This window comes from Zea mays, chromosome 4 (assembly GCF_902167145.1).
Source record: "Zea mays cultivar B73 chromosome 4, Zm-B73-REFERENCE-NAM-5.0, whole genome shotgun sequence".
Taxonomy (NCBI): Eukaryota; Viridiplantae; Streptophyta; class Magnoliopsida; order Poales; family Poaceae; genus Zea; species Zea mays.
The window spans coordinates 229,321,113-229,334,002 of record NC_050099.1 but is presented as its reverse complement, the minus strand read 5'-3'; the positions used below and the strand labels follow the sequence as shown (position 1 = coordinate 229,334,002).

The following is a 12,890-nucleotide window of genomic DNA, read 5'->3' as shown; positions in this document are numbered from 1 at the left end:
ATGGACAATATATGTGCTTTGTCTTTGTTCTCCAAGCATGGTTTGTAGCGACAACAATAAACCTATGGACCTCAGATATGTATGATGGATCTAGCCTTGATAACTTATACATCCAGGATATCCTCTCCATCATCACCTGTAAAAAAAGTAACATAAAACACACAAGAACACAAATTGGCAAGAGAAACATATACCAATATTTCCTAACAACTAAATATATCATGGATAAAGAAAATTGGCAAAAGAAACATGAACAACCTTTCTTAGCGACCTTCTTCCAAAAAATAAAGATCAAAACCTCCCCCTTGTATTTTGTGAAATCTGGCCTTCCAATGAAAGTTGGGCTGCGCGCGAGCTACACAGTTTTTGTCGGGAAGGATGAAGGGGTATTTATACAACAAAGGTCATAGGCGGTTGGATTAAGCAACCTAACTATTTTATCTCTAACACATGGTGAAACCCTAGATCCAAAATGTGGCTAAAATGGAGGAAAAATGAACAAAATTTGGCAAAAGAAACATAAGCCAAACCTTCCTAGCAACTAATAAACAAAAAATATTAATACCCAAACCTATCTCTAACACATGGTGAAAGCCTAGTTTCAAAATGTAGTTAAAATTGAGCAAAAATGAACAATAATTGGCAATTGAAACATAATTAAACCAACCTTTCATAACAATTAATAAAAACAATCTTAATTACCAAACCTATCATCCTCCCTCTCCATACAACACATTCACCATTCATTAAGCAACTAAATATGTGTCATGGATAAACTGATTTGAGAACTAAACATGAAAAAGGAGAGGGAATAGACAAAATCTAACCATCTTAAGCAACCTCATTTGAGGAAATAGAGAAAATAACCTAGCTATACTCTTCTCTCTCACATGTAAAACCCTAGATCCAAAATGTGGCTAAAATTGAGCAAGAATGAACAAAAATTGACAAAGAAACATAAACCAACCTTTCTTATTCACCTTCTTCCCAAAAATGAAGACCAAAACCTCCCCCTTGTATTTTGTGAAATCTGGACCTCCAAAATCGCCTCCAATGGAAGTTGGCTGCGAGCTACAGCTCCTGTCAGGGGAGGAAGAGTGGTATTTATAACACATAGTTCACTGGCGGTTGGCTTGAAAAACCGCCAGTGGAAACATATTTCCACTGGCGGTTATCTTAACACAACCGCTAGTGGAAATAGGATATTTCCACTGGCGGTTGGTGTAACAGAACCGCCAGTGAAAATTATTAGATTTTCACTGGCGGTTCTGTTACACCAACCGCCAGTGTAAATATCCTATTTCCACTGGCTGTTGTGTTAAGAGAACCGCCAGTGGAAATATGTTTCCACTGGCTGTTCCCAAGCCGGGCCCACCTGGTTTTTTTACTGGCGCGCGGTAACTGAAACCGCTAGTGATAATTTATGGGTGTCGCAGGCTTTGAGCTCTTTTCTACTAGTGATCGTTACCATTACCATTTATATTACATTTTGCGAACCAAACGGCACCTATATTCCTTATTAATTTGGTGCACATCTATCATCAGTAATTTAATGATTTAATGCTTTACATATATATTCCTTATTAATGCTTTACATATATATTCCTTATTAATGCTTTATATAACATGATGTAAGCTTTTAGCATATATATATATATATATATATATATATATATATATATATATATATATATATATATATATATATATATATATTACTGGTGGTGTGCTCGATTATTCATCGACAAGTCGCTTCGCATACACTGGTGTATCGACCCAAGGAGAGATGAATGCGATGAGGCTGACGCCGGTTCTCCTCGCTGTTCTGATGATGACATGTCTCGTGTTCGCTGCAAATTGTGGTATGTGAACCCCATCACACGATTTGTTATGCATATTCAATTTAGAAGAAAAAATTGATGCAGTGAAGTGCAGCGATTGCAGGCAGCCATGACGTGGAGACGACACCGGCTAGCGTTCTCCGGCGGCCGCCGCCGGATGGAGAGAAGACGATGTTGGGAAGCAGCGACATAAACATCAAGTTGTGTTTGAAAGCTCAGTGCGCCGGTTACAAGAGCTGTTACTGCTGCTTCACTTTACCTGGTTTGCCATGCTGGCCTGATCAGAACACGTGCTGCCAAGAGTGTCCCAATCACCAGCGACTCCGATCCACCCGATCCATGAAGCACTCCGACACGATGCCCTCCATAGGTCCCAGCAGGTTCTCATGAGAAAGGATCCGGCCTCGAATTCTCCTGCTTGGAGTGACAATATGTGATACCGTGTCATGCATAGCAGCATGAGTGTAGGATGATAATAAATAAGCAACATTCCATGCAATAGTATGCATGAGTCGAGCCTTGATTCTTGTCACCACCCCATGCTCATCTTGCTTGTTGCGGAACACCCACTTGGTTCCCACAATGTTTTGCTTCAGACGTGGCACCAGGCTCCATACTTCATTTCTCTTGAAGTTATTGAGCTCTTCCTGGATGGCCAACACCCAGTCTGGATCCTGCAAGGCTTCTTCTACCCTGAAAGGCTCAATAGAAGAAACAAATGAGTAATGCTCACAAAAGTTAGCTAAACGTGAGCGAGTAGTTACTCCCTTGCTGATGTCATCCAGAATTTGATCCACCAGATGTTTTCTTTGAATAGTTGCCCGGACTTGAGTTGGAGGTGCTTGTTGAGCTTCTTCCTCCTTATCCTTTTCTTCATGTGCTCCCCCCTTGATTTATGCCTGCATCTTAAGGAGTTGAGGTACATGTTCCTCATCTTGAGTTGGGGGATGCACCAATGTTGAGGAAGATGGTTGATCTTGATCTTGTTGTTCCTGCGGTCGCACATCACCTATTGCCATAGTTTGCATTGCGACCATTGGAACTTCATCCTCATCTACATCATCAAGATCAACTTGCTCTCTTGGAGATCTATTAGCCTCATCAAATACAACGTCACTAGTGACTTCAACTAAACCCGATGATTTGTTGAAGACCCTATATGCCTTTGTATTTGAATCATAACCTAGTAAAAACCCTTCTACAGCTTTGGGAGCAAATTTCAAATGTCTACCTTTCTTAACCAAGATGAAGCATTTGCTCCCAAATACACGAAAGTACGAAACATTGGGTATGTTACCGGTTAGAAGCTCGTTGGATATCTTCTTGAGAAGGCGATGAAGGCAGAGCCGATTTATGGTGTGGCAAGCTGTATTTATAGCTTCTGACCAAAACCGCTCAGGTGTCTTATATTCAACAAGCATTGTCCTTGCCATGTCGATGGGCGTCCAATTCCTTCTCTCTACTACACTATTTTGTTGTGGTGTGTAGGGAGCGGAGAACTCATGCTTGATGCCTTCCTCCTTAAGATAGTATTCAACTTGAAGATTCTTGAACTCAGATCCATTGTCGCTCCTGATCTTTTTTACCTTGAGCTCAAACTCATTTTGAGCTCTCCTTAGGAAGCGCTTTAAAGTACCTTGGGTTTCTGATTTGTCCTGCAAAAAAATACCCAAGTGAAGCGGGAAAAGTCATCAACAATAACAAAACCATACTTACTTCCCCCAATGCTAAGATAAGCAATGGGCCCGAAGAGATCCATATGAAGGAGTTCCAGTGGACTTGATGTTGTCTTCACGTTCTTGGTTTGATGAGTAGTTCCCACCTGCTTTCCTGCCTGGAACACTGCACAAGGTCTGTCTTTCTCAAAACAGACATCGGTTAGTCCTAACACATGTTCTCCCTTTAGAAGCTTATAAAGATTCTTCATCCCAACATGTGCTAGACAGCGGTGTCAGAGCCAGCCCATATTAGTCTTAGCTATTAAACATGCATCTAGATCAGCATTATCTTTTGAGAAATCAACTAAATAGAGCTTGTCATCTAATACACCTTTAAAAGCTAATGAACCATCACTTCTTCTAAAGACAGATACATCAATATTTGTAAATAAACAATTATAGCCCATATGACATAATTGACTTATAGAAAGTAAATTGTAACCAAGTGATTCTACTAAGAACACATTAGAAATTGAATGCTCGGTAGTGATGGCTATTTTACCCAGACCTTTGACCTTGCCTTGGTTCACATCTCCAAATATGATTATGTCTTGGGAATCCTTGTTCTTGATGTAGGAGGTGAACATTCTCTTCTCCCCCGTCATGTGGTCCGTGCATCCACTATCAATAATCCAGCTTGTGCCATCGGATGCATAAACCTGCAAGGTAATTTAAGCTTGGGTTTTAGGTACCCAACTCTTGTTGGATCCTATAGGGTTAGTCACATAAGACTTTGGAACCCAGATGCAAGTTTTATCTCTCTTGCACTTAGGCCCCAACTTTCTAGCAACTACTTTAGCAATTTTGCACAAAAGAACAAATGAAGCACCATAAGTTTGATAAAGCATGGTTGGTCCATTTGATGCATTCCTAGGCACATGAGAAGCAACATGATGGCCCCTAGGTCTATTCCTACCATGATCATATGAAGAGCTAGATGATGCAAACATGGCATGAGAATCAAAGACAACATCATGACAAGTAGGTAAAACAGCATGAAGTTAAGAAGCATATAGAGGAATTGAAGAAGGACATTCATGCCTGATATGCCACCTACCTAGAACATGGAATTCTTCGATTTCAAAAAAGGGAAGTCATAGTGGTCCCATACAACTTTAAGTAAGTGTGAGTTTGTATAAATAATTAACAATTTCCATACACATGCATCACAAATTTGATTCGTACAGTGACCACTTCTGGTGCTTGACTCCTTAGATTACGAATCTTCAAACTATGCACAATTCATCACCATCTTAGAGTGTAAGCCTTTGTATGCATGCAGACTTTTATCGATGAGAGTTTGAGAAAAAAATGGTGATTCTATTTGAGATCACAGGGCATATAGGTTCTATAAGCTTAAAGGTGGAATGCACGATATATCAAAAAAGGTGAGCCATTGCAAATATACTATAAATGGTCGATAAATATGTAAATTTATGAATACATATCATACATGTATGTACATAGGACAATGTTGCAACTAAATAACCAATTTCCAATTATGTAGTGCCATAAGCAACCGCCTAGATCGGTCCTCTGTGGGTTATATGTCTGCGAGTTCATGAAACAGAATGAACGATGCATCAAGAACTCTGATAAGGTATCATTAGTAATAGTCACATATATAGTTCTATCATTAAAGATGCAAATGTATTATTGAGTGTAAATATATTATGTTTATAAACTTCCTTAACAGGAATTTCAACTAAAAAGGTGGACCATATGACCCAAGTTACATTGTACAACATAGTTGAGGACCTATGCTCATTCATATAGAAAAGTCATTCTATGTGAAGGAAAATGTCATGATGCTAACATAACCTTAGCTGGGATAGAGTTTAGAGTACAAATAGAAATTAGTAGACTAAATCTTAGCCGAGATAGTTATTAGGGCTTAGGTGAAAACTTTCATGTATAGAATGTGTGATGCATATATGTGTAACTTTATGGTTGTAAACAAAAAATTTGTTGTATATAAATGTATGATAGAATTTAATTCCATGTTGCTTTCAATATCAATATTATATATATATATATATGTGTGTGTGTGTGTTTGTGTATATATATATAATTTAGTTTTGGTGGAAATTTTGAAAAAAGGCAGGAAAACTACCACTGGCAGCTAATTTTAGAAAATTGTTAGTAGAAATACTTTTTCCACTAATGATTGCTTTAAGATTGATTTCTAAAATATCCGCCAGTGGAAAGATCGATTTCCACTGGCTCCCACCACTAGCGTTTCTGAAAAACGCCAGTGAAAATGGATTACAAACCATCTCTATAGAGCATCTTTGTAGTAGTGGGAGCACCACCGGACCTCAATAGTCCCACTATCTATGGGATCCTGACAGAAACTTTCCATCTGGGCTAGCTCTGGACTGGTTCGTTGCACCATCGGACCGTGCCAGCACAACCGCCATGTCAGCTAGACATTGAAGTCAACCGTTGCCTCGTATTAGCCATTGGACCTAGGAGGTCCGGTGCGCTAGGCCACCAAGTATTCAATTTGACTTCTCTAGAAAAGTGGTCCGGTGCACTAGGCCATCGAAGACCAATTCTAGATCCTGTTGTTAAGAAGGTCCGGTTCACATGGACCCATGGTCTAGTGCGCCCTAGAAAGCTAAAACTTGACATTTTTTGCACATCTTCTTTCATTCAACTTGACCGACTTTGAGCACCTTCCGATGATTTAGATAAACATAGTTATACTTTATCCAAATGGTCTAAGTCATGAATTACCTTTATTTTATGAACTCAAATTTATCCTTTTCTTCAACCTTTTACTTTAAATGCCACTTGGAACCTAAACTCTAAATTAGATCAACTCTGCCACATCTTTGAGCTCCATTGTGTTCCAAAGGTCAACAATAACTTTTCTAAACTCTGAAGTTCCCCCACAAACTAATTCTTCCTTGGATTCTCAGTTCGGCTCTTTAATCTAAGTATGCACACTTGAAAGCCCTTCAAGGTTATGACTTTGGTACTTTCACCTTGATCTTGTGACCCTATCCATTTCTTGAGCTTGTATCGATGGTTTCAAGTCTCGTCTTCTTATGTTGCGGTCTTCAATATCACACAACTCTTCACAGCTTGATCAGCTTTGATCCTTGCAAGAAGTCTCTTCTTCACTTTAGCTTTTGGTACCTCAATCTTTTTGACCTTCTCCCTTGCTTAGTCCCTCAAATTTCTTTCTTGCCTTAGTCCTTGGTATGCCAAACTGACTCGAAGTCATGTTCATTGATTACCAACTTAATCAATGTCCACCCCTCATCTTCATAACCTTCTTCAACAAAGATCAACTTCCTTAGCATGACCTATCTTGAGCTTGACTGGCTCTTCTACTTAATGCAAGTACTTACTTTTTCACCTTAGCTTTGGTACCACAATACTCTTGACTTTCTCCTTTGCTTAGTTCCTTGAAGCTCTATTTCCTTGTTGTCTTCACCTTGTCAAGCTTTCCTTAAGCCAAACTAACTTGAGTGTATATTGAATATCCTTCTTCTCTTGTGACATCCATAAGCCTTTTTTAGACTCAGTTGTGTATGGAATATCACATTGTACTCATGTGTTGAACCTTGTATGCTTTTCACTAAGTTCCTTTTCAACACCTAACACTTGTATTAGACCTTTAATTGTGTTGTCATTGAAACACCAAAACCCACAAAGGTGTAGATGCACTTTTAATTACGTCTTAAAGATCAACTAGATTCATTTTGCAAAAATAGGCCCCAAGTTTTGAATAATCTTCGAAGAAAGAACGAGTGCTTCAGGTGTGCAGGGGATGCAATTTTTTTGTGCTAGAATCATGTTTAAAGCAGTGTTTTGATCCTTTAATCTCATACTTCTGTGCAAACCTGAGTCCACTAGAGTAAACTATCACTACTTCTGTTTGTGAGGGACTAAAGCCGATGTAGACTGAGCACTAGAAGAACATGGTGGAGTTCTATATGGTGTATAGATGCCAGAGATCTTCTGCTGTTCTTGTGACTTTGAGGTGCCATTTGCTTGAGCTAGGCAAGATGAAGGCAATGCAAAATTTAAAACATCATGAGAACCATATTCTTGATAGATGCAATCCCATTATGATGCAAGTCTCTAAAATATAGTTTCATCCAACAATAATTGGTACATTTTCTATATGAACTAAGATGACGAAAAATTTTATATAAAAATTGTAACTCTCGGCACATTCTACAACTTTATAGTTGAGAAGTTTTTATCAAAAAAATTATGGCAGAAAAATATTATTTTAAGTTCATACAAACGATCTGAGATGTTCTCGATACAATGTACAACTTTATCAATGAACTATTTTATTTGAATTTAGTTAAAGTTTAAATATAAATTTTAAGATTATATTTTTAAAAATTTAAAATCTAGAATGCTATTTATGTGTATCACTATCGACACTCGACAAAGGATTGGCCGAGTGCATTTGATTGTTTGTCGAGTAGCTTTGGCACTCGGCAAAGATGTCGTCTCTAGACTCTAGTGGTGCATGTTCATATGTTTATATGTGTTTTTATATTTGCATGTATATACAAAAATGTTACAGTGGTTGACCCGATTTACATGTTTGATATTGATACATTGTTGAATTGAACTTTTTTGTTTCTCAAACATTTATTTTATAATCATATATTTTGATATTCAGTTTTTTAAATTAACAATCTTGGATGAACACACATCATATACCAAAGTTATAGTCTTTGAGAAGATTTAGATCTTTGTAATTGAATGTTTTTATTTAAGTTCATTTAGTATCCAAAATATTTAATGTAAAATTCTAAAATATATCAAAAAAGAAAGAATTCTATATATACTCAAATGACTTAATTTTCTAGTTTTTATGTATTTTAATTTTTTTTAATCTCATCGCTGAAAATATTCTATGTTGTTCAACCAATATTATATAAAATAGGAATATAATTTATGAATGAAAATATCATGAAATATATGTTGATAATTCACATCTTTAGATGTTAATATGCTTCTTTATAAATTTGGTCGAATTTTACATAGTTTGATTTAGGACAAATTTTGATGGACCCTAAGACAAAGTGGATAACACTTACAACACTAATTTTAACACAAAAGTGTTTAAATAAAACATTTCAATTAGCATCATTAATCCTATCCTAACTGGTACACAAATCATGCACCAATCAAACTAGTAGATCATAATTACGATTCAAGACAATTCACAACAGTAAAAACTGCATTTGATTAACATATTCCATGGAACTCTAACGTAAGCTGAAAACAATTGCACATTATTTGTATCCATCTTGGCTACAATAATAAAACACTATTTTTGAAACAAAAGATACTTATTAAAAATAAAACATTTCAATCAGCATCATTGCTCCTATCCTAACTAATACACAAATCATTCAGCAATCGACTTAGTAGATCATAATTACGTAGCAACAGTAAAAATTGTATCTACGTAATCTGAAAATAATTGCACATTATTTGTTTCCATCTTGGCTATAGTTATTAACTTATTAATTTGGTGCCCATCCATCATGTGCATCCTTTGGAATTTGGATGTATAAAATGAAGTACTTTTCCTCCATCCTAAATTAAGATTTGTTTTAGATAATTAATAATTTCTATAATATTTGATGTATATGTTTTATATATGTGTTGAGATTCATAATTATTTATTTAACCATAAAAATAAAAAGCAAGAACTAAAGTAAATACTAATTTTGAACAAAGAGAGTATTAATTTGGTGCCCATCTATCATCTATACATCTGTACCCACTGTGTGTATCTTTGGGGTGTATAAAATGATATAATAGCCGATACCATATAAATTTTTTAATTTGGTGCCTATCTATCATATGTACTACCTGTGTATCCTTCGGACATGATATATAAAATGATTTAATGCTTTACATATATATTCCTTATTAATTTGGTGCACATCTATCATCAGTAATTTAATGATTTAATGCTTTACATATATATTCCTTATTAATGCTTTACATATATATTCCTTATTAATTTGGTGCACATCTATCATCAGTAATTTAATGATTTAATGCTTTACATATATATTCCTTATTAATGCTTTATATAACATGACGTAAGCCTTTAGCATATATATATATATATACATTACTCGTGGTTTGCTCGATTATTCATCGACAAGTCGCTTCGCATACACTGGTGTATTGACCCAAGGAGAGATGAATGCGATGAGGCTGACGCCGGTTCTCCTCGCCGTTCTGATGATGACATGTCTCGTTTTCGCTGCAAACTGTGGTACGTGAACCCCATCACACGATTTGTTATTCATATTCAATTTAGAAGAAAAGAATTGATGCAGTGAAGTGCAGCGATTGCAGGCGGCCATGACGTGGAGACGAAACCGGCTAGCGGTCTCCGGCGGCCGCCGCCGGACGGAGAGAAGACGATGTTGGGAAGTAGCGACATAAACATCAAATTGTGTTTGAAGGCTCAGTGCCCTGGTTACAAGAGCTGTTACTGCTGCTTCACTTTACCAGGTTTGCCGTGCTGGCCTGATCAAAACACGTGCTGGCAAGAGTGTCCCAATCGCCATCGACTCTGATCCACCCGATCCATGAAGCACGCCGACGCGATGCCCTCCATAGGTCCCAGCAAGTTCTCATGAGAAAGGATCCGACCTCGAATTCTCTGGCTCGGAGTGACAATATGCGATACATTGTCATGCATGGCAGCGTGAGTGTAGGATGGTAATAAATAAGCAACATTCCATGCAATAGTATGTCGTATGGCAACATCTTGATTTATGAGATTATTCAGAGCTTGTTCCTCATAATCTTGGGCTTGTATGGCAGGATATAACATACTTACTTTGTTCTAAAACAAATATACTTACTCAGTTTTCTTGATTTATGGTTTGTTTGAGGGTTGTAGTGCATCGAAGGGGCTAAACTATCTTGCTTTTCAATAAGGGGCTCAAATTTAGCCCCTTATTGAATAGCAAGAGATTTTAGCCCCTTCGATCCACTACAATCTCCTTGCTCTCAAACAAGATCTTGTGAACCTTTTTTTTGGGGATTTTATAGTACATCCACTAGTTTTGGCCGCTCAGTTTTACTCCTGCTCGACTCAGTTTTCCCTTTATACCGTTAACCTATGCTCGGAAATCACCTCATCTTACATGTAGACCCGTAACAGGGTAAAAAATGGTCTGTTGATGCAAAAAATGGATCGAAACAGAGATTCAAACTCAACACTTCAACTATTTTAATGATCCCAATGACCACTAAAACAGATACAATTCTTGTACATTTAATGCAAAATAGTTTTTATAACGTATCTCTGTAACACTTACGCGGTCACTTTTTTCAATTTCCAATTTCTCTCTGTAACACCTTCGCCTGGCCGTCGTCCCGCTGCTCCTCCTCATGTCCGTCGCGCGCCGACAGCGGAGGTGGGTGCAGGGTGACCGCGCGCGGGCCAGGGCGCTCAAGGTCGCACTCCATCCTCGTCTGCGAGACGATGGGCTACTGCTTACCTGTGTTGTGCTGTGCTGTTGCTGTTGCTGTGCCTCACTCGTTGTGAGCGGCGTCGCCGTCGGCGACAAGAGAAGCAATAGGCATCCATGGCCATGGCGTCAGTGGCGTTGCCGTTGACGGAGCAGCTGCAACAGCGACAACCACGCGCACGGTCCCACCTGTAAGTCGCTAGGTCCATATGTAAGGCATCTAATGGATGGACGGAATGTATTCCGTGATGTGATTTCTAAGCATAAGTTGAAGGTGGAAGGGGAAAACTGAGTAGAACATTTAGATATAGGTAGAACAGAGTAGAGTGCCAAAACTAGTGGGTGGAATGTAAAATCCCTTTTTTCATGTACTATAAAGTATGGGTCTATACTTAATTGCTTACTAAGATGTTCGGCTTCCACTTAGATTTTGGACTGGCTCCGCACCTCCGCAAGGATCATGTCAAATAGAGGATGCAACACTGTAGATGACACTGTTTGCAGAGTGAAATTTGAAATAGAGGGTAATATAGTGTATGATATAAAAGACCTCATGCAGACAACCATAGTTACATACTGCATGTGCAAAATCATATTACCAAAATCAGTGACGGAGAGAATTGACAAATTTAGAAAATTTGCCTTTGGCGAGGCCAAGACATAAATGCTAAAAAGGTTATAATTTGGCTGCCTCGGAGCTAGTCACCATGATAGAGAAGAACGCCTATAAAACAATATTTTGTACTATATATAATATTCTTTATAAAGTAGAATTTAAAATAATATGTGAGATAGGAGCCACCGGAGACCGAGAGTCACAATATGGAAACTAAAAAAGTTTTCCTCGGCTTCATTAATTTCTATCGTCATTTAGGATATTCGAGTGAAACTAACTAATTTTCTTCGGCCAACATAAGTTACGAATAATTTCTATCAGTCGGTATTAGTACCCGATTGAAATTACTACAATAAAATATCCCTACATGCTTACTAGGGCCGGATATCGAGCCGACTTGGCTCGTCCGAGTTCGAGCTGACTCGTTAGGTTAATGAGCTGGTTCAGCTCGGCTCGTTAAGTTAACGAGTCACAGAGTTAGCTTGGCTCGTTTAGCACACGAGCCAGAGTAAAAAAAATAATAATCAATTTCTAGTTATTTTTAGACTAATTTAACAATAGAAAATATTAGTTATACTCAGTTTCACATACCACATCCATGTAATATCAAATTAACACAACTCATCAATTCATAATTCACACACATGTTCATCGGTTTAACCCAAAGTTATATTCGCATTAAACAATTTAACAAATAAACACAGTTCATCAATCATTAGTTTAACTCATATGCCATATACACCACACATACATATAACATTGTCATCAATTGGTACGTAAATGATAGGCATATGATTTCGTTTTGCTAAAATGTGATAGCTCGTTTAGCTCGCGAGCTAGCTCGTTAACAACCGAGCTGGCTCATTAACGAACCGAGCTAGGATGTCACCTTAGCTCGTGAAAAATTCAAACGAGTCGATCCGAGCCGAGCCGAGCTGACTGTTGGGGCGAAGGCGAACACGCCACCCTTCGCTCGACAACATCTACCTCGGCATTCCATAGAACGAAGGCCGCTCTAGCGGGCCCCGCCGGTCATGCTGAGGATGTCGTCCATGCGAAGGCCCGAGCACCCCTCTTCGCTCCGACAAGCCGAGACGAAGACCTCCAACGACTGCAAGGGTTGGGAGGTCGAGGCCGCGAAGCCATAAGGCCTTGTCCCCCTCAGCACTAGAAGGGACTCGTGTACAATTCGGCCCATGTTGTTGGGCCCCGCCCTCGGACGCCGTGTGGG

The 12,890-nt window shown here is 38.4% G+C and overlaps 1 protein-coding gene across 1 annotated transcript in view; it reads right to left on the bottom strand.

Moving 5' to 3' along the window:
* Window positions 1-10,181, bottom strand: part of LOC103654704 (uncharacterized) — a 147,790-nt gene extending 137,609 nt beyond the window's left edge. The window contains exon 1 of the mRNA XM_020552342.2: window positions 10,146-10,181. Coding sequence (XP_020407931.1) covers window positions 10,146-10,181 — 36 coding nt within the window. The remainder of the gene's footprint in view (window positions 1-10,145) is intronic.
* Window positions 10,182-12,890: the final 2,709 nt, after the last annotated feature.